The 23,890-nt window shown below is 35.4% G+C and overlaps 1 protein-coding gene across 1 annotated transcript in view; it reads right to left on the reverse strand.

The window, feature by feature from the left end:
* Window positions 1–20,453: 20,453 nt before the first annotated feature.
* LOC131050037 (uncharacterized) overlaps window positions 20,454–23,890 on the reverse strand; it is a 33,823-nt gene continuing 30,386 nt past the window's right edge. The window contains exon 6 of the mRNA XM_059218727.1: window positions 20,454–21,230. Within this exon, the coding sequence (XP_059074710.1) occupies window positions 20,947–21,230 (284 nt within the window). The 3' untranslated portion in view covers window positions 20,454–20,946. The remainder of the gene's footprint in view (window positions 21,231–23,890) is intronic.

Here is a 23,890-nt window from a genome sequence, read left to right on the forward strand (position 1 = left end):
TTTGGTCTTGAATGTTTTGAATGTTTAACATAAGACAAGCACAATTTTTATGGCTGGCCAAGACAATAGTTGTTGATCCCACATAGGGTTTTACCCCCGAGGCTACGCTATTCAGAGCGGATACTTAGATGCTTGACCTCACTGGCTCCACCCTCGGCACTCACTTCTCGGGTCAGCCAAGCATCAGTCCCCATGAAAACTCCCCATGGCGAACTTTGTATCTCTACTAAGAACCGTATGTGTGTGGGCCGCTACTAGAGGTCCGACCTCCTGCCCCAACAACTAGAAGGATTTGGGCTTCTAAAACAAAAAGGTGCTAGTAAGGGCATCCGCTCATGTGGCCATACATGCGGCACTTTCAGCTCTGTAAATACAGAAGGCTCCCAGCCGGTAGGGGTTACGCCCTACAAATGATCAAATAAATTTGATCAAACGGGTTTATAGGGAGACATAGTGTTGGTATGAACTAATCAGCACACGTTATTCATAGTTTTCACCATGAATACATTTGATTATAGTGGTTTGGATGAGGTGGGTTTTCCTCGCTACCACTTGGGTCGTTCTCTTCTCACTAGTAGTCCTAATGACCACACGTGAAGACAGAACCTCTAAAGATTAAACAAAAAGAGCCTATTGCTCAAGACACAAAAGACAATGATTCAATTTTAGTGCACCAATGGAAGTGTTTTCTAGTCTATAAAAACAAGGCACACAACAAAATTTCAAAACCCTAGCCAAGGACCTGCAACAAAATTTGTTAGTAGTTTGGGTTGTTTCAAATGATCACCCCTTCCTACAAGCACACAAGTTAGGTAAATTTTAGAAACCCAAAAGACTATGTGAAAGAGGGGCCTTCAACCAAAACATTTTTGCTTCCAAAACAAGCTGCACAAACTTAGTTAGCTAGATTTGAAAGGGTTAGTCCAAAAATAAACTAGATCTGAAACCCTACGCACGAAATCTGAAAATTGAATCAAAAAAAATTTGAAAATTCCGAAACAATAAAAACACAGACGTTGTTAACCACGACACAGACGCGTTTATATGACACAGACGCTGTTCTGTGACTTACAGACGCGGCCAAAAATCACAGACGCCCCTCTCCGACACAGACGCGAGCAGAAATACCACAGACGCGCTTATAAAACACAGACGTTCCTGTCTGAGACCTGCAAAATAAAACTTGTCAAAAACACAGACGCGACTCCAGTATCCGCAGATGCTCCTGAAAATCAGAGACGCGATCCGAAAGTTCGTAGACGCGGAAAAACCTAAAATGTCGTCGAAAAATGTCCGATCTGCAACTTCAAAAACGCAAAATCTGCAACAAAAAGGTTAAATGCAAAAGGACAAGAGTCCCACCGGGCGTGCCAAAATGTGTATGGTGAAAATGGATACAATAATAACAATATTGAAAGGCTAAATGAATTCAACCACCAAACCCTAGCCTAACAATCAACAAAGATCCACCATAACATATGAAGATTACCTAAGACAATGCAAATCAAATGAAATCACAAAGATTATACCACCACATGTCCAATAGGGTTTTGATCTCCATTCTTCCTATCTCCATTGATCTTGCTTGATATATTTGCTCTCAGATTTTTATGTGCACAAGAGCTCAACAAAGAACGGAATGTGGTTGCAAGTAGGATCGTAGTGTAGCCAATTGATCAAGTTGTTAGCTCATTAGGATCATTAGGGCATTAAGTCATTAGAATGCTTGATTAGGGTTTGATAATGAAGAAAGCATCTCCTTAAATAGAAGACACAATATAAAATGGAGGGATAAGATTGAGAGGTGTAAAAAGGAGGTCGGCTAAGATTAGAGGGTAGGTAGAAGAAATAGTAAAATAGTGAAAGGGGTAGGTAGTGTAGGAATTAAGAGATGAATGACATGTGTCATGTGTAGAAAAAGATAATGAATTAATTAAATAAATAAAAATTTATTTAATTAATAGAAGAAATGGGATAATTAAATAAATAAAATATTTATTTAATTTAGGAAAAGGATAATTTAAATAAATAAATGTATTTATTTAAATGAGAAATAAGGCTAGAAGAGGACAAATGAATTAATTAAATAAATAAAGATTTATTTAATTAATAGAAGAATTAGGCTTAGATAATTAAATAAATAAAATATTTATTTAATTAGACTGGACAATTTTAGGTGTCTACAGTATTAAATTCATTTAAGTGCTCCGCTACAGATCCTCCCTCACTCATTTTCAAATTAAACAAACGCTTCATAAGAAATACCTTATTCGAACCCGAGGGTTTCTCATACAACTTAGCCAATGTTGCCATCAAATCTATAGTCGTTTTTGCTTCTGTTATATTGAATGCTACAGACGGCGCAAGGCACAATCGAGTGGATCCCAGTGCCTTTCTATCTAAAATGTCCCACTTTTCATCTGACATTGTGGTCGGTTTCTTTGCCTTTCCTTCCAATGGCCGCCACAAATCCTTTTGATACAAGTAATATTCCATCTGCATTTTCCATAATTGATAATTCTGGCCATTAAACTTTTCGACCTTGAATTTGGAATCCTCCATTGCTCCCACTCAAATATGAGAGTCCTGCCAATTTACAGAATACCTCGCTCTGATACCAATTGTTAGGGTTTTAAGCAGATCCGAAGCAAATATGAACTAACAATTATATGCAGATTTAAATACAAAAGATAAAAAAATAAAACAAGACACAGATAACACAGAGATTTAACGTGGTTCACCTAGAATGGGTTACGTCCACCATACACAATCGTCCAATCTTTCTTATTATCCAGCAAAAATAGTACATCAACCTTACAATGCCTTAAGCATCCCAACCACTTATAACATGTGTTTTTAGGGCAACAATCAAAGTCAGCCTTTTTAGGGTTTTATTACAATGTCGGTTTTCATCAACAAAAAATACCCCAAAAAAAATTTTCTCGGGGGCTCCTGCCCCCGAACCCCTGCCCGGCCTCGGACCCCGACGAGGATACGTGCTAAGTGTACAGTACTTTTCTGATCAGTCGCCACATTTCAACAGTTACGACCTTTTCATGCAATGTATTCTTCTTACAGACTATTTAGCATTTTTATGGCTGGGTAATCTAGTTTCAATAACAACCTTGGGAATCTAAATTGCACATTAGACACACTCTAAAGAATTACTTGGATTTTGAAAAAGACTACTATTGTTAAAGAAATGGATATGTTCTTCAATATATGTTCCATTTTATACAAACAGAGCCCATGAAATGAACAATACTATCTGGCAAAATTAGTAAGTTATGTCCTATGTTCCTCATAATGAGGTTTCTTGTATATTATAGTATAAAATATCCATAGGGATATTGGTTATTACTCAGTGGCAAGTTAAAAAATTACGTGTGTATCCTCTAATTTATTGATCGTATACTTGCAAGGGACAAACCAAAAGCCATGCTAGTGTATAGATTTTTGTTTCCAAATTTATAAATGTATTCATTGTTTGTATTGACCTATAGTCACTATCAATTATATAATAAATGGTTTATAAGATACTTATATAATTTTTTAACCCGTCGCTAAACAATAACTTTTTTTTTGGTTGGTAACAATATATATTTTATTAATTTTTAAAACAAAATTGTAGTCTCCATAGTATCATCTATCCACCATCAAAAAATAGAATCAAAACTGCTCCATTAATGGAGTCCATAGCCAAGTATTTTGTCACCCACAACCCAACCTACATCTATCTAGTATACACTACCCTTTACATGCATATACAAAGTAGAACAGTCTAAAGCATACATCAAACTACTTCGAATCTACACAAAAATAGAATTTGAACAAAATTTACAAAAATATTTCATCTATCATTTCTTCCTCACTGCTTTAATCACCCCATTCACCCCAATGGCCAACAGTACCGATCACTAGTCTAAAAAGTTGTCAATCACTATAGTCATGATTCTCATCATAATTGTCATGAGAATCATTTGTATTTGACATAGAAACAATGTATGTTGATGGCAGAGCTAGATCTATGGGAGTATGATTATGAATATCAAACCAATAAAGTCTTTCAAAAGATTCATTGTTGTAGGTACCAAGTGTCAATTTATTCATTCCATTGTGGATATAATTGATGAATACTTTGTGTCCAAGTTGGGGTTTGTTCCCGGGTAATTTTAGGTATTCTTTTGTATAAGGTTATGGCAAGAAAAATACCTTGTGGTCCCTAATGGTCTATCAGTTGTCTAGTCCATTTAGTGTTTGATTCTGAAGAAAATTGAATTCTGAACAATTGTCCATGGTAGTGTAGGTGTGGTAAAGTTTCCATTACTTGATGTGGTTCTCTGAACTTGGTGCTTAGCCAGAGCTTTCCATTTTGATCCAAGAGGGTCATATAATCTATAGTACAGTGAATTGAAGTTGTTTACATCCAAACTTCATTAGGCACTTGATACCATCCTTTATTATTGCAATGGGTGCATCCAATTAATGTAGCATGTTCTAGATTGCTATAGAAATGATCAAAATTTCTAAGACCTGAGGGTCTGAAGGTCATTAGTCCTCTTTCTTGGATAAATATTTTGCAGGATAGGTATCTTATTTGATCATCCTCATAAACCTTTTGAACATTGTTATGCTCAATCTTATTGTCAACAACAATAGTCCTAGATCTAATCATATTAATTTTGTTGAATTCTCTTGACAGGAAGTCTGCGAATAAATTATTTGATCCTTTGAGATGTTCTACTTTGAAACCAAAGGTAGCGAGAAATTCTGCCCATCTAAGAAGACAAATCCTTTTTGCCTTGTGCTTAGTTTTTACTTTGAGAAATCCTTGAACATTCTGCAAGTTAGACCTGGCAAGGAAAGGTTTATCATGAATAAACAATTCAAAAAAAAATCTATTCATCTCAAGATGTGTTGTTTCACTTGAAGAGGGTTATAAGTGACAAGGAGATAGAGTGGTTAGAAATCAAAACAAATCATTCAAAACACAAAATAAACCATGATACCTTGTTACCTTTACCTTCTCCTTCGGATTGAGCAATGGATGAAGTGGAATGTGCCCCTGTCTCCACTTGATTTTGATGTGCTCCTTGATTGAATGTGGGTTGCTCTCCAATCCACAACAAATTGGATGGATTGATGGATGAATGCTTGCAAATGGATGAGGGATATGGATGACTACGGATTTGGATAGGGGTGATGCACAAGGATGGATTTCTAGAGCTAGAATGACAGCATGAGATTGCATAAAGATGAGATATGAAATGAAGGGGAGGAGATCCAATTTATATATTTGAAGGGGAATTAATGGACGATTGAGATTGCAAGCACATCAAGGGTGGAGATTGAAGGGAGGTGGGGACATGGATTGAAGGGACATGGTGTGGAGACTAAGAGATTTTCCATAAAGGCATTTCTTGTCTCCACACTCTACAATGTACATGGGGAAGCTACCCTCAAGTACATTTTTAATAATAAGATGCATGAGGAAAGGAAATGGGAAAAGGAATTAAAAATTCCTTGGGAAGATGAGAGTGCATGGGAAAATGAGAAATTTTGAAATCCTTGAAATGACCAAAGTTGGTGCATTTAAGGTTGGAGGTTGAGAGGGGACAAGCCATTTATGGCAATTGGTTGACTTTGTGGCTAATCATGAGGATTAGCCACTAACAACTGATTAGAAAGGGTGTTTAGGAAAATTAATAGGGGATTAGAATACAAATGAGAAAATTAGGAGGATTTGACAAGGGGAGAGAGAATGAGTGAAGGAATTAAAAATTAGGAAATAATGTTAAGTGAGCTTCTAGAAGAATTAATTGGGCTAAGTGAAGATTAGAGGAAAGTGATTTGTAGGAATTATTGATTTTATGGTAGTGCTCGATAACCACAGGCAAACATCAGATCTATTGCCTTCCCAACCATAGACGATAAGATCTTATCGTCACCCCCAAGCACATCTCTTCTCAATATATGTATTTTCTATATGATTGAGTGTATACATATATATGAATGGAGATTTGATCTCCTTTAAATGCACCGCTTATGCCTTTTCTCCAAGAGTCAGCCCTCTCCTAAGCAACACGTCTCAATACAAAGAGGTGGCAGACATCCAAATCGGCCTCAATCAATTACTATTAAAGCAATATGATAATCGACATGCATTAAGACCTTAATTATGCTTAACACAAATGAATATAAATTGGACCTATAATTGTTTAAGGCCGATAGGCCAATTAGACAATTATATTAGCTATGCCGACCATAGAAGGAATCCGACCATAGCTACAAACATCAACACTCCCTCTTAGCTAGGGAGGAATCCTTCTCAATATCTGAGTCACATAGTGACATCCACCATGGCTACTCCCAGAGGGTGGGTCCATCATGGCTACTCCCATGTATGGAAAGGTAAGTAAACACAAGTGCTTCATCACAGAGTCACTCAACGCGATGTTGTCACCTCAACATGACGTTCACCATGGCTACTCCCAGAGGGTGAATAAGCACAAATGCCAAGTCATGGAGTCTCTCACATGACATCCACCATACCTACTCGCAGAGGGTGGATCCACCATACCTACTCGTAGAGGGTGGAACAAGGGCTACAACCTCAAACTTCTCTCACAGAGAAGAATGCACAACAAGGATTGATACCTCCAACTTCTCTCACAAAGAAGAATGCACAACAAGGGCTAATACCTTAAACTTCTCTCACATAGACGAATGCATAACAAGGGCTTGCACCTCAAACTTCTCTCACAGAGAAGAATGCATTAAACAAGGGCTTGCACCTCAAACTTCTCTCACAGAGAAGAATGCATTAAACAAGGGATTGAACCTCAAACTTCTCCCTCACAGAGAAGAACTCAGTAACAAATCTTTATGATGGTGTGGCTCCCTCTGAAGCTGAAATATTAAGCTCCCTCTGAAGCTGAAATGTCAAACTCCCTCTCAACCTTCTGACCTCTTTGTCCAAGGTTACTTCTGACGATATGTTAGACTCCCTCTAAATGTCGATTCTTCCTCTGCGAAGAAATGCAAGCAATCTTCCTTCCTTGAATGCAATCTCTAATTCGTCTTGGAAGCATTTCAAAGAGAGATAATGATAGTCAGGGGAAATGTCAATACATGATTCACTATTCAATGAAGTAGCATGACTTAATGAAAATTCATGAACATTATTCAAACATAAAGAGTACTTATCTTTTATAATTTTGCTCAGCAATGGAATTTCCATTCTCTTGGATTGATCACACCGAAGCACCTAGTGATGATCTAATGGTTGGGAGGCCTCTCATCATCACTCATCATCTGTCCACAATATCTACTTTGTGCATAGCTTAAGCATCATCTGAAGAACTGCCTTTAATACCATCCACAACAAAGTGATGGATTAACCAAATAACTGTGACAAAAACCCACCCATTCAACAGTGCCTGAAAAGAAGACTAACAAGACCTCTAACCAAACTTTTACCCAAAGCCAAAACCAATCGATTCAAAACAACCGAATGGCAAACACCACCACAGGTGATGATGAAAGAAATCGATCACCCAAAAATGCAAGCTGCAAAATATAATGAGGAGTATTGGGCAAAATGTCAATCTAAGGAAAATTCGTTGGGTAGATCAGATGAACGAAACCACCGTCAAGAACAGATCGATCAAGCCAAAATAATGTGAGCACCTATGAACCAAGGCAAATGGAGAGCAGACCACACAATGACATATGTCGACTAAGCAAGTTCTAAACTGTAGAACAAGAGGTAATTGACACAAGCAATGATGATGTTGTCTGCAACAATACATACATTTGTCACTGCAAACTCTCAACAATAAGCCAATATGAATCGACTTGATCTGATTGAGGAGAACGTAGGCCGGTAATACGCATTGACCAAACTGAAAAAACACTTGATCTGTCACAATAGCAACGAAACTCGATTTGATGAAAAACGATACCAATGAGATGGCATTGCTAATCGCCAAGAAACACCTCTATAAAATGCAGGTCTAATGGAAACTCCAAGAATCAATGCCAAGAAGGAAAAAGTCCCCCCCTCTCAACCAGATCAGTCGCCACAAGGACGATGAGTCACACAGATCAATCACACGGGATATGCGCCAACACATCTCTACAAAATATATCTCGTTGGATCCACAGATCTAACCGACCAAAGGAAAGCACTCCACAAGTGATTAACACAAGTCCAAACTTCAATTGGGCCAATCAAAATGCCAATGAAGGAACCAAGCAAGTCCTCTGACTGAGATGTCAATAATCAAATAAGACTCTGAATAGCTCAAAATGAGCCTGTGAAATAGCTGGGTTAACCAAAATATGGGCCATAGAAAGTAGGGCCGCCAAATGCAAAAGCACATCGACACAACCACAAGTGTGCAACCTGCAACATAAAGATCGGCCTAGATCGTGTACTTGCACTCACCCAGAGTGTTCCACAGCTGATTGTACGGTCACGCGAGGCAGACATAATCATGTCCGAGTTGTCGATGGGCGTCGCAATGGTCGTCACCTAGTCTGAGTGCCCCTCCATTGTGCCGCGTAGTACTAGTGCTTCCGTCATGATTCCTCGCTTGACCAAAAATTCTTCTTTCTACTCTAATTTTGGTTTTCCCTTTGTCTCTCCTCGGTGAGGTGTATTGAACTCCCTCAAAAACATAGGAACTACCTTCAAGCGATTAGGCTCTATAGAAGGAACTTGGCTCTGATACTAGGTTGATTTTATGGTAGTGCTCGTTAACCACAGACAAACGTCAGATCTGTTGCCTTCCCAACCATAGACGATAAGCTCTTATCGTCACCCCCGAGCACATCTCTTCTCAATATATGTATCTGCTATATGATTGAGTGTATATATATATGAATGGAGATTCGATCTCCTTTAAATGCACCACTTATGCCTTTTCTCCAAGAGTTAGCCCTCTCCTAAGCAACACGTCTCAATACAAAGAGGTGGCAGACATCCAAGTCGGCCTCAATCGATTACTATTAAAGCAAGATGCTAATCGACATGCATTAAGACCTTAATTATGTTTAACACAAATGAATATAAATCGGACCTATAATTGTCTAAGGTCGATAGGCCAATCAGACAATTATATTAGTTATGTCGGCCATAGAAGGAATCCGACCATAGCTACAAACATCAACAAGAATCACATGATTTGGTTAATTAATTTGAATTAATTAACTAAAGGTAATTTAGAAGAATAAATTAATTGAGGAACCTTAGAAGAATTGGGAATAATCAATTTATTTAATAAATCAATTATTGGACTATAGTGACAGGATTAATTTAATTTAATTTAATTAATTCTGAGAAGAATAAATGATAACATAATTAAATCAATTAATTATGTAGTAAGGTTAAATTAATTAAAACAATTAATTTAAGCGTCTACAACACTTGCATTTGTCCTTCTTTTAACAATATTGTGCCTAGGAAGACAATTTCTTCTTTGCAAAACTGAGCCTTGTCTGGGTTCAAGATTAGGTCATTTTCCAAACACAACTTATGTAGCAATTTCAAATTTCCAAATTTGTTTTTGGACGTTTGCTAAAGACCAAGATATCATCTATGTATGCAATGAACTACTTATGATATTTGTGGAATACTTGATCCATAAATACTTGAAAAATGGATGGTGTGATTTTTAATCCAAAGGCCATTAAAAAGTGTGAAGATTGCATACTTTATAGTGTATTGGCATCTAGGACACCGATATACAATACAATTTACATGGTTTAGATGTGGCGCAGTGCAGGTCTGATTGTTAACAAGTGTGAAGATTGCATACTTTATAGTGTATTGTAGTCTAATTCACCAATAAGTCTTGACACTTGCTAAGAAGGAAAATGTTAGTCTTCATAAAGAACACAAGACATAAGACACTGATTTTTCCTTTCTTCTATAATAGGGTTTCTTATCTATTGTAAGCCTGATTCTCAACAAATGTTGAAACATATTGCAGTCTAATTTACCAATAAGCCTTTACATTTTCTAAGAAGCAAGGATGTAATACACGAGAAACCTTCTCATACAAAGCACAAGGGAGAACTTACTAATTTTCTCATTATATTCCTCTTGCAAGAAACATAGTATGTTTTGTGTTGCTCTTGTCATTCATTGATAATTTTTTTCCACACTCATATTTTGTTTGAATATTAATAAATGTTAGTTTCTATTGGAAGATTGTAGTTTTGAGTGGATTACTTCAGAAGGCTCTACAAGCTTGTATCTAGGTGCATCTCATCTCATTGTTCAAGTGCAAGCCTAATTCTTCACAAATGTGAAGCCATATTGATAGATTAAGCTTATTTGACAAAGAATTATTAGTCATAATCCAAGTATGTTTATAGTTCTACATTGAGTTATGACCTCTATTTTCTATAAGAGGGTTTCCAATCTATTACACATTTGTTTTTGTAAGCAATGAATAGTCCTTATTATCGATTGAAACCTTAAAACATGGGGAAGTTGTGTATGCGTGTGTGCACGTGCGTGGATGGGGTGTGTGTGTGTGCGCGCGCGCGTGTGTGGGTGTGTCTCAGTATTTAGGTTCAGGCTTGATTCTTCACAAATGTGAAGCCATATTGGTAGATTAAGCTTATTTGATAGAGAATTATTAGTCATAATCCAAGTATGCTTATATTTCAAAGGTAATATATGGCCACACATGGGCTTACACAAAGGGGGAAAACAAACTACTTGTGATTTAGCACTGAGAGAGTTTGTCAAAGAATACAATGAAGTTAAGAAAAAAGAGGATAAAGACAAGGGGCATCAAGTAGACCAAGCTAACAAGAAGAACAAGTGACCAAGGCAAGATTCCATTCAATGCCAGGACATTCTTTTGAAATGGAAGCACTCTAATGAGGAGATATTAGATATTGACCCCCAATAGGATGGAGGGGCATGGACCAATTCAAAGAAAGAGGGAACCTTTGAGATGAAAATGCATATCTCCTATCTTTAGTTTTGATGTTTAGCAATATCTTATAATAGTATGTAATATGTAATGATCAGTCGTTCAAACTCTATGCCTAGATAAGGCTTTGTTTGTATATTAACTTTGAAAAACTATAGATATGGCAGTACAAACTTGATCTTCTAGATAGGACTGCAATGACAAATAACGTGGATAAATTTTGCAGTTTTTTGAACTATCTTTAATATATAAAAAAAGCAAATTAAACTATGTTACCAACAAAAACGTAGCCAAAATAAAATAAAAAAACTAAAAAAGACTCGCAAATAATTAAGCTATGTCCCTCCAAAGTTAGCACCATAAAACTTCAATGAGGAGCAAACTCCATAAAACTTCAATCAGTGTATAACTATCATATAAAATTAGCAATGTATACACATGGTAGTCAAATATTTAAGAGTACGATGTGCATGCACTGCGAATTTAAAAAGTGGGTCAACAACACAAGTTACATGTGATCAAGATGTGTCATGTAGCAATGAACTAGGGAGGGGGTGAAGGGAATCAAGTACAAGGGTGATGTGTCCTGACAACAGAAATGCGACATATCCATGTATGCTCCAAACATATAAAATGTACATTTAAAATTGCCAGTGTCAAAATTTGAGCATGACACTTTCAAACATATCAAATTCATTTAAATCCTAAAAGGTGTCTTTGATCTAGATAGCAATAAGTTCCTTGGCTTTACTATATCATACCATGAAATTAAAGTTAATATTAAGTGTATTACATGCAAATGAGATAGTTGACATATGCATCAAATCTAGCATATTCAAACCAAATACATGCAAACCTAAGTGATGTTGATGTGCTAATAGATTGAATATGGTTTCTCACAAATCCAATGACATAATGGTATGATCAAAATGATTCAATAGACAAATAGATAGTATAACAATAGCATAAGATTAGATTTGTTTTGCTCAAATGAGATAAGAGGTCTCTCATTTATAAAATTTTCAAGAGGAAAATAAAATGCATAGATGGATTGGTTGATAAATGGTTAGGTTTAATTGAGGATTATGGTTTGGACTAAAAGTTGTTATGTGACAAGTGTTCCAAGAGGTGTAAGAGATAAGGTTTAGGATTTGGTTAAGGCATACCCTTATGTGAATGCTCAAGATTTGGAGATGTATGAAATGGATGGTTGAGATGCAAAGTCAGTTTGACTTTTGCAACCTTTCACATATGAAGATAAATGTGGGAGGGATACTTGTCATACGGTGGTAAGTTTAGATTGTGGTCCATTTGAATGAATTCAATGACTATAATTAAATGAACAAAGATTGAGGTATTGGTGTTGGAAATAAGCCACACCTAGACCGACGATGGACTAGTCCAAGAGGGGCCAGTAGCTCAATGGTAGAGCACTCCAATAGCGTATGGAAGGTCCTAGGTTCGAGTCCTAGCTGGTCCATGTCTCAACATGGTATCAGAGCCAGGTCCAGGCTAGGAGCCCCAAGCACATGAGAGGTGTGGCTTAAGGGGGGGTGTTGGTGTTGGAAATAAGCCACACCCAGACCGACGATGGATTGGTCCAAAGGGACCAGTAGCTCAATGGTAGAGCACTCTAGCATCGTATGGAAGGTCCTAGGTTCGAGTCCTAGCTGGTCCATGTCTCAACATGAGGGATAAATTGGAATTATATATTTGAAAGAAAAAGGTGGTAGGAAATAATTAGTCTAAATCAATTAATTAATTAGAAATTAGTTAATTGATTTAGTTGAAGAATTTGAGGAATGAAGCTAGACTTAATTACATAAATAAAAATTTAATTAATTAAAGTAGGGGATAAAAGTGAAGGTTATATTCATTAAATAAATAATAAATATTTAATTAATTAATGGCAAGGCTATGGCAAAATCAAATGTGATAAAGTATGAATAGATTTAGGTGTCTAGACCAAGAACAATGTTGTCAATGTTAGCATGCCCCCTAATAACATTTCTCAACTCTGCAACCTCCAAGGCATAATGTAGTATTTTGGATACTTTGTAGCTCATTCAATTGACCGCACTCTCTCTTTTATGCTTAAAAAAGAAATCATATACTCACATAGAATAAAGAGTATTAACTTAGCATTAGATTCTCTCATATTCATGCCAACTTAATTGGTTGTAAACCAAATTGTGGGTTCTTATCAAGCTAAGGTAAATTTTCTCATTGTTGCGACCTTGGTTTAGCTCTTCTAAACTATTTCTTCTCTTATACTATTAATGTTCTTCCTCACAAAGACAATAATCAAGCTAAAACCATGGTTAATGTTGGTTCTTTTTTGTTCATTTCTGATTCCACTAACTACTTTCAATTCTCCACTCACATTTGTATTTCTTCTACCATCAATGACAAATCCTCTTCTTCCAACTTCATTTCTTGTCATCTGATTCTTGCAAGCAAATGAAACACTAATATTATGATTATTTTAGCAAAGGTACCTTTCTTAATCATGCTAAAAATATTCACACACATCCACATCCACATCCACAAGAATGTTGCTCAATACATTCTTCTTTCTAATGACTTGTACTATCAAAAGTAGAATGGCCTTCTAGAATGTTGTTTGACAAAGGCAAACAACACTATTTCTTTACAAATGGCAAATAATGGTGCACGTGGACACTACAATGGCAAGATGTTTGTAAAAAACCTCTATATAAAATAATTGTTCCACTCAAATCTAGTACCGCTAAGGTCATGTGTAATTTTTGAATGGAAAATATAATTTTACATTTTAACCTTTATTCTGTTTTTAAATCTAGTAACAACTCTTCTTTCAAGAACCATTAAGTGAAGAAGTTTCTTGATACCTTCCATACCCAACATCACTTCTCTATTCTTTACTATTTATAACCCAATGACCAAGTTGACAATTCCAACAAAATAAATGAATTTATTTATGTAAAATTGTTGATCAACAAAGTAAAATTGACATCCTCAACACCCTCCTACCTTAAAGGCCTATTGTACAAGAATTTTTAATCCCATGTGTGCTTCTCCTCTAATCTATCATGTTGAGATTGTTATGACTCTAAAGCTTGGAATTTGTATACTTCTCCTCTATTCACACATTCATTAATGCCATTATGTATTATGAGCTACCACCTAGAGCTCAAGATGCTTCAGAGCATTGCATGAATGTGTTGGAACACCTTTGAGTCTTCTACAAGCAACTTGTAGGAGCTTATAATCAACATGCTCTCTATTACTATTTTCATTACAAGAGAAAACTAATGCAATACACATGTGAAAGATAGACTCGAAGGAAAGTTATGTTCTATTCACTTCTATGGATAGAAAACAACACTTTAAAGAGCCTTTTAAACTTCTCACCTTCAACAATTTTGTGTATGATCATTTTGCATGTTCTCAAATTCACTTCTTAATACTTATATTCAAGTTTCATGTACATAGAGCTTCTTTCCCTACATATATTCCATTAGACTTATTATCTACTTGCGGCACACATTGTGATATATTTTCTTTTCCCACAGGCTTGTACATCTCAATCCTATGGGCACACCTCTCTAGGCATTGACTATGCAGCCCTTTAAACCGCACTACATAGCCTATGTCCCCCTATGTCTTATTTCTATGCCTCCGTATATGGTGTCAACACGTGCTCTCTGCGGGTTTTGACTGTCCCCGTGCATATGAAAGAAAAGACGAGAGCTCAAATAAATTTTTGAAAGGGCCTCACCCTCCTTGTAGCCTGATGGTGGAAACATTTCCCCTACTGCATCTGCAAGGAGGGTGAGGCCCTTTAAATTTTATTTTTTTTAATATATTTTATATAATTTTTTAAAAATGTTACTGTATAAATTTTGATTATATTTTTAGTAATTTTTTAATATATTTTATTTATAGATTTTAAATATATATTATTTATATATATTTTTAATATATTTTATTTAAATTATATATTCATTAATTTTTAATATATTCTATTTATATTATATTTTTTATTTTTTTAATATATTTTATTAATATTATATTTTTTATTTTCAAATGAATACTAGTTTATTGGATATATATTGATTTTTTTATTTAATTATATATAATTTTTTATTCTTATAATATTATTTATTTTATAGATTTATTAAATTATAATGTTTAAATTTTAAGTGAATCTATATTATATATATTATAAAAAAGTATAAACCAATACATTAAAGTTAAAATATATTAAATTAAACCCCCATATTTTAACTCTAATTTTAATGCTAAAATATAATTTAAAATTATGGTAGAAATATAATTAAGACTAGGGTTAAAAATAGAGGTTTAATTATGGTTAAAATATTATCTATGATTAAGATTGAAATATAATTTAAGATTAAGGTTAAAATAGATCATTTAAGATTAAGATTGAAATATAATTTCATATTAGAGTTAAAATATAGGGGTTTAATTATGGTTAAAATATCATGTAATATAAGGGTTAAAATATAATTTAAGATTAGGGTTAAAATATCATTTAAAATTACTTATTAAAAAAAAATATATCATTTAAGATTAACCCGTTAATGGGTCCCTGCGGGTGATGCGGAACATCCACACACAAACTCACAAACTAGGGACAGCCCATCCCAACTTCCCCATTCAAGGCATGCAATGTATAGCCACAACCCATATGCACCATATACATTACAAGAAGGATTAATGACATAATAAACATGAAGAAACTCCCAACACAACTCATTTAATGCTCCCTAATACTTCTTTAGACTTGGACCAACTTATACAACAAATTTGATACAAAACATGAACTCGCTGCCAACTATGATAGAACTGAACTCAGTCACTCATAACTTGCACACCAGACAATTTTAGGAAGATCCCTTTGGTGAGAACTTAGAAAACTTGTTTAGGGACAACATATAAAAAAATTAGAAAGATCCAACGGTTAAAATAAAAGTTATACCATCTGCACCGTGACTGTACTTTTGTTTTATGACAGACATTGTGATGGTTAGGACAGTCATATACCAACAAGGTTTGGTTTACTCCTTAACTTATCCAACACTTGTTTCATGCCAAGAGGACTCATACTCATCATTATCTTCCCTCACAACACCATTCAATATAAATTTCACTCCTTAACATGTAAAGTGCAGCGATTACAAAGTGCCATCAAACTGGAGCAGTCATGTGGTCTAGTGGACAGTCACAAGGTTTGATTGGTAGGTGTATAAACACAACTTGAAAACCTTTGTAGCATGTAATGGTAACCTTAAAAAACTTCCCTCTCCCTTCACTAGACCCTCCAAGATTCATTGATGCATTCACACCACTCAAACCCCATGAAAACCATTATGTTTCAGACTGTGACTCAGAAATCAGTCCCTTACATTCAAGTAGCACGTGCCAAAATCATTCTTGAACCCCTGAAAACACCAAAATATGAAAATACATGATATTTTACAAGTTCCCACCAGTTTTGGTGGATTTCCAACAATTACAAACAAAGATTTACATTATTTGAGGACACTGTTAACCCTAGGAAGGGTTTTGACAGGGTTTCACAAAAATTATGATTTCTCCTTCAATACTTGGTCAAATCAAATGAAACAAAAGGCACAAGAAACTAGATTCATTCCCCTTCAATTCCAAATCAGTTAGAAAGGTCGATCAATGAGTTTTAATGGCGAACCAAAAGCATGAACAGACTGTAATATGGTGATTTCCAGAATTTAGTGCAGGAATTTCTTAATTTTTATTGATTTTTCTTCACATATATCAACAACAAACATGAATGAACGAGGATAGGCCTTTTTATAGGTTTTATAAGCCTCCTCATCAGTTACAACCACCTTTTGTAATTGTTTTAACAAACAAACTCCTAATTTCTCTTATAATGCAAAAATTGCTTTAAGCATTTTTGACAATGTAAGCAATTTTGCCAATTTTAACTCCTACACCCAACCTATGATATTTTAATGACACAAATAGGTCCAAATAGACATGAAAGGACCTTTAGAACCAAATTGTACATTATTACATCAATTTTAACCATTTTGCAAAGTATTTTCCAAATCGAGACCTTCTTAGGACCAACTAGACAACTTGGTTACATGAATGGTCAAATGACCTTATTACAATGCTATTGATCTCGTTAGACCTTATTTAACAAAAGAAGCCATATATAATTAAAAATGTTCATATTTGACCCCATATAGGTCATTGGAACCAAGAGGTACACTTGGTTCACTTGGTGCTCCTGCACCAGCGGGTTAATCCCCCTTTAGAAAAAGAGGAGGTTAAATGGGAACCGCCAAGCAAGGAATGGATAAAAATAAACTTTGATGGGGCATCTAGGGGAAACCTGGGAACCTCAAGAGTGGGAGTAGTTGCGAGAAATGATAAAGGGGTCATCATTTTCAAGGGTGCACGACGACTGCAAGATGGAACAAATAATGAAGCAGAGGTACAGGCGGCACTTATGGCAACTGAATTGGCTATAAACATGAAAATCCCAAAGTTGCACCTGGAAGGAGATTCCCAAGTGATCATCAACGCAATTGCTAAGGGCAATACCCCATCATGGAAATTATCCCATTAGGTGGAGATCATTCGAGAAAAACTCAACCTCTTTGAGGAGTTTCGGGTCTCCCACATCAGGCGAGGTGCCAATGCAGTGGCAGACTTTCTCTCCAACATCGGATGTGCCATGACAAGCCAAATGGCCAAGTGGTGGAAGGGAGATGGCAGAGTGTGGAAGTGGATTTAATGCAGTCCTAGAAGCATGAAATAATCAATATGCACACAAGGCAGCTCATAATGACAAATACGCCCTCTCAAAGGCACTGCAATTAATGAGGCAGCTACCGAGTGCAGAGTATCAGTTCAAGATTATGGCGGAAGGCAGCAAATCTGCGGCGAAATCTCATTCCTTTTATATCATTGATTATGCATTTATGACCCGTCGCAAACGACGACGGAGGAATTACTATTTTGGTTTGTGAGCGAAGTATTATCAAATAATCTGCTTAATGAGAGTTTTTATGTCATTTGCATTGTAGTGTTTGGAGATAACAGTTTTGTGCAGGTTCAATGGAGGCAAATTTTACTCTGAGAACCGAGAAAAAATTGGTTCCTTTTCTGGGGACGGTGTCGGATAAAAGAATGCAAGGACTCTTCAAATACAAAGAAAAGAAACTGTGGAGTGCAGCGCATCTAATGTTGGGGGAGGAGTTGTCGCACATTCACTTCCGGTACAAGACGAATATGGAGGTTTACTCCTTGATTATGGCTTGGGCATGCGAATTTGAACCAGAGGTGGAGAAAATAAAGCTCATGATGAAAAAGTTGATTGACGAGGACTATCTAATCAACCTTGACTCCATTTTGGAGTGGGTTGTCCCTCAGACAGGAATCCGCATTCGGGAGGGAGATGTTGAGGAGGAGATATTACCTTTTGTTCGAGGGCCAGAAAATCGAATAAAGGAGCAATGTCGTGAGCGAGCTCGCATAGGCTGGGAAGCCATGAAGCTCTACGTCAAACTAATCAAAATAGATGACGCGTTGAAAGCCCTCAAGCTGGTGGTGCGTCTAGAGGTTGGGAGAGAATTGCGAGACCGATTTGAGGAAGGGCGGGAGGTCCAATTTTTAGCAAGTCTTGAAGGAGACCCTGATTTTGGGAGTTTAGATTGCATCCCGAAAATGAAGACCGAAGCAGCAAAAGGAAAAGCACTGGCAGATATTGCGGATGAGGAGGAGAAGTAGACAAACCAGAGTGATACCAAATGAGTGGCAACATGTCTATAAATTTGTTTTGCTTTACTCCTACTACTGGTTTTTAAAAAAAACTATATTTTATGGATGACTGTAATATTTTAGTGCAGAGATGCACAGTACTGGTGTCTTATTTCCTTGTTTTTAGCTTTGAATGCTCCCCATAGTAGGTTATGATTGTTAGTTTTTGGCCCGATGTTTAAATCTGGTATGGCCTCGAATGATTGTATCTCTTTTTTGGAATCAATATACCACAAAATTACCGATCAAAAAATAATAATATCAATTAAGATTATGATAGAAATATAATTAAGATTAGAGATAAAATATTTTAACCCTAATCCTAAATTATATTTTAATCCATCATTTTTTTCTTACAGTTAGGGTAAAATGGGTTCTCTATAAAATCTTTAGGTTTCTAAACTTCTAGACATGCTCTAATGTTTCCTTCAATCTATACTAAACTCTTTATAACTCGCAAAAAATTATATTATTCTAGTTTAACAAATATTTATTGTTTTCTCTATAGATATTTCACCTCTTACTTAATGCTTCATATCCATTTTATTAATATTATTAAAAACTAATAAGCATTACACTAACAATCTTAATTATATTCATATTTTAAAAGACAATACTAAATTCTTTATAACTTGCAAAAAGATTATAGTATTCTAGTTTAACAATTATTTATTGTTTTATCTATAGATATTTCACTATTTTATTAATATTATTAAAAATTAACAAGGGTTACACTAACAATGCTAATTGTATTCATACTTTAAAAAAAATAAATCTATGACTTAAATCATTTCATCCTTTTCAAATAACATTTCTTTTGTAAAGAGTCCCTTTAACTTTTTTCCTAATTTTTTTCCTATATACGTACTAGACATAAGCTTAATCTTATAGATCAATTTACTATCAATAATATTTATTCATTTGGAGGTTCAAGCTAATTTTCATTAGTCAATGATAATCTTTTTATATGAATTTTTTCATTAAAAATAGAATATATTAAAAAATAAAAATATATAATTTAAATAAAATATATTAAAAAATTACTAAAAATATAATCAAAATTTATTAAGTAACGTTTTAAAAAAATTATATAAAATATATTAAAAAAAACAAAAATTTAAAGGGCCTCACCCTCCTTCCAGATGCATAGAAATAAGACATAGGGGGGCATAGGCTATGCAGTGCGGTTTAAAGGGGCTGCATAGCTGGTGCACACCTCTCTATGCTCCTTCCTTTTTGTTCCATTTTGGCACACCTCATGTTGCCTCCCCCTATATATATTCAATCTTCCATTCTTCTTAATACCTGTGTTTAATTGACCCTTTGCATGTCAATTCTTATGTTTGTTGTCTATTTGTTTATTATGTATGTTATAAACTAATATTGTTTTTGTTTGTGATGGTGTTGTGTTCCATTCTTCCTAATACGTATGTTTAATTGACCCTTTACATGTCAATTCTTATTATGTCTATTTGTTTATGTATGTCATAAACTCGTAATATTTTTTGTTTTTGTAATGTTAAAAGTGTTACCCTTTCTACACCTTATCATATTCCTTCATTTCTATTTATTTCTTAAACAATCACATATATAAACGAAATTATCATCATAACATCCCATCTATTTATATCTATATCATCATCATACTAAAAACACGTCGTCATTTAAGCACAAACTCAAATCAAATCATTGAATCGAATGTCCTTGCAATAATCAATTATGTATATACAACTACAATACCCCATATCTTACAACTATGACAAAATATGAGGTCAAAATTTATACGTGGTCTAGGATTTGGAGGCTACAATAAGGTTGTTAGTCATGACTTCAAAATTGGGTGGGTCCAACTACATCACATGCTCCTTTGCGCTAAAATGAACCCCTCTAGGCGCCCCTCTGCTCGCCCTAATGCCTCTCTCAAGCTAGCGTTCTCCATTGTCAATGCATCCATCCTCTGTTGAAGTGCCTCAAGCTCTCCTCGCACACAATCTCGCTCTACTTTGAGTGCATCTATCTTAGCACATAATTGCTGGACCTCTGTTTGCATTTGTCTCTGTTGAAGTGCCTCAAGCTCTCCTCGCACACAATCTCGCTCTACTTTGAGTGCATCTATCTTAGCACATAGTTGTTGGACCTCTATTTGCATTTGTCTCTCTCTCTCTCGAGCCTCATCATGTTAAATGTGCAAACTATTACGATCTGACTGAGTTTGGTCTCTCTCAATTAGGGCCTCATCTCTCACAACCACTGCCTTTGATACTCTCTCATAAAGTTGATCCCTCTCTACCATGGTACCATATGTGTGCTCCATATGTCGTCTCAACATAAGATCAAAAATGTGAACAAACTGGCTCGCTATTTCCATTGGCCTATCACCATTTGCTATGTCTCGATCAGGAAAAGATAGTACTATCTGGGCCAAAGTGTGGGTGATGACATCCTCCCACTCTCGAATGTTTGCTGCAAAACCCAAACACCAAACCACCATGTTAGTTCCCATCTATTTCAAATCACATTAAACTCAATAACTAATTTCTATACACATACTCATCTATATCTATCAAACTTAAATCAAACCAATTCACAATCAGATCTCCCAATTGTCCAATTGAACATCTTCATGTTGGATTTTGCAAAATAAGAAAAAAATTAACTACAAGTTCACGCCATGGTAATAGCCACAGCAATATTCAAGATCAAAGGATATAGGTAGAATAATGTTATCGCCAATAATCAAGAGAGTAAATACGCAGAATGGGATACATATGAAACTAGATGCCTGGATCATCACATGAAAATACATAGCTAAGTCAATGCATTTTAAATAAATGCAAAGGAGAGTGAATGTGGACACATCATCCACTAAGCGTAATTCTCAATATATAAGAAGACAGTTTCACTCACTATTATTAAGCCTCAGCAAGCTAAACTAGGTAAAAGAAAATAACTAAATACCTACACCAACAACGTATAAAAAATCCATGTATGAATGACTCTCAATAAAGTTGAGAGATCTGAACAAATGCAAATCAACTACTCATGCAGAAAGCGTCAATAGTTACAGAGTAAGATCGGGTCATAAACAATTGCAAAATATATCAAGGTGGGAGCCTAATAAGACAGAAGGAATAAGGGGTTCAAAATGTTCTCTCATTACATTTAAAGTGAGAGATGCAACTCTATAGGAATTGTCATCAAAGAGAGGATGAATGTCCTCAATGCAAGATCCAAAATAAAAAACTATATGAACATGTGATGTTAATCTAACAGATAGACATCCCAATGAGGTGGATCAAAAAGACAAATATGCTCTTACTGGAGAGAATCCAATGAGATCTCTTTGATGTAGAAGGTGCAAAAGAATTCAGCAAACTAATATGATTTTGTTGAAGTTGCTTCACTTAAAAAATATGCTTCTGAAGGCAATAATATATGTCATGATTTTTCTTCTTTCGCAGATGTTGGTATCTGTTGGCAGAAGATGGTCCTCTTGTGATGCAGGTTGGCTCTCACAATCCTTTCTTCCTTGTATTTATTGTTTTAAATTTGATTTTCAACTCCATATTTTGCTGCAAGTACTTCATTTCTACCTTCAACAAAATATATCAGTCAAAGGAAGCACTCAAAATGACAAAATTTTTAACATTTTGTCCTCCTCTTTGTTGGCTTCTTAGTTTCTATTGTTCAATCATGTGATTGATTTTAAATTCATCACATACTAATCTTTGGTAAAATCTATCAACAGTTCAGCACAATGCCTGATGCGAGATATGACGAATACAGAAGAAGTTCTCACTTCATTAAAGAATATATATTCCCGGGAGGATGCCTGCGTTCGTTGAGCAGAGTTACCTCAGCCATGGTAGCTGCATCTAGACTATGGTATTAAATCTCACTACAAATCTTTGTTTTCATTCAATTTAATTATTTCTAACCCAAAAAACAAAAAGGCTCTACATGAAGCATCCATTTCACTTTCAATCAAGTCCTACTTGGGTCAAAAATGATGGATGCATACTCTGTAGCAGAGTCCTGTTAGATTCAATGTTAATTTGCGGTTGTCTTGGTGGAATCAGCATGGAGCATGTGGAAAATATTGGCACACATTACTATCATACAATGCTACTCCGACCACAAGAAGTTTTTTTTTTTTAAGACGTTTTGGAGTTGTTTCAAGTTTATTTTTAGTTTAAACTTTAAAAGGGGTGTGGGGGTCCTTGTGAGCCCATCCATCTCTTTTTTTCCTTAAAATTGTGGCTTTTTTAAAGGCCCTCAAAAAGTGTTTGGGTAGTAGAGGACAGCTAGTCATCCCCTGCCATATCAAAGTTTCCCTCGAAAAAAGCTAACATCCTAGAACTCTTTCGTAAAATTTGAAAAAGTGGGGGATGGCGTGGGGACGTTCCTACCCACCCTGGCATCCCCAAAACATCCTCTCTAGAGGACAAGGTCATTTTGGTTAGGGGACTCACCCTCGAAGACCATAGGGTATACATAAAAAATAAAAGATCTAATAGCTTTCGTTTCTCACTTGGTTTACTTAGCATGAATTGATTTTGATGGTCTTTCCATAGCCAGGTGAACTTCAAATTGATGTTTTGGTAGATTAAAATGTAGCCATGTAATGGATTCTTCCAATAAATAAATCTTGCCCTGATACTAAGAAATGAGTGAAGACATGTAATAATTTTTATGGGATCTCTAAATTATCTCACAATAGTTCCCCTTGAAAAACTACTAAATTTTCTTAGCAAAACCTGCTGCTAAAAATTTATTAAATCTATGGGATCATTTCACTGAGCAAGGTCCTTCAAATATCATTTGCCATCACTTTGGCATGCAATTTATCTTTTTTAAAGCAAAATTCTTATATTTTCATGTCTAAGAACCACAAAATTTAGGCAAACTTTATGTTCATATAACTTGTTTCAAACTGAATTATGTCCTTGTGATCTGGCAAAGTATGCATTCAATACACCTATTTTTTAGGTATCTTTTACTTATTTCCCCTGCAGTCCCCAGAAGACTATTTGAATTTGTTGTAGGCAAGCTTGACGGAAAGTCTAACTCAAATTTGTCTCGTGGAGGTTATTGTATGGCCTGCATAAAACACATTTGACAAT

The sequence above is a fragment of the Cryptomeria japonica genome, chromosome 4 (assembly GCF_030272615.1).
Source record: "Cryptomeria japonica chromosome 4, Sugi_1.0, whole genome shotgun sequence".
Classification (NCBI taxonomy): domain Eukaryota; kingdom Viridiplantae; phylum Streptophyta; class Pinopsida; order Cupressales; family Cupressaceae; genus Cryptomeria; species Cryptomeria japonica.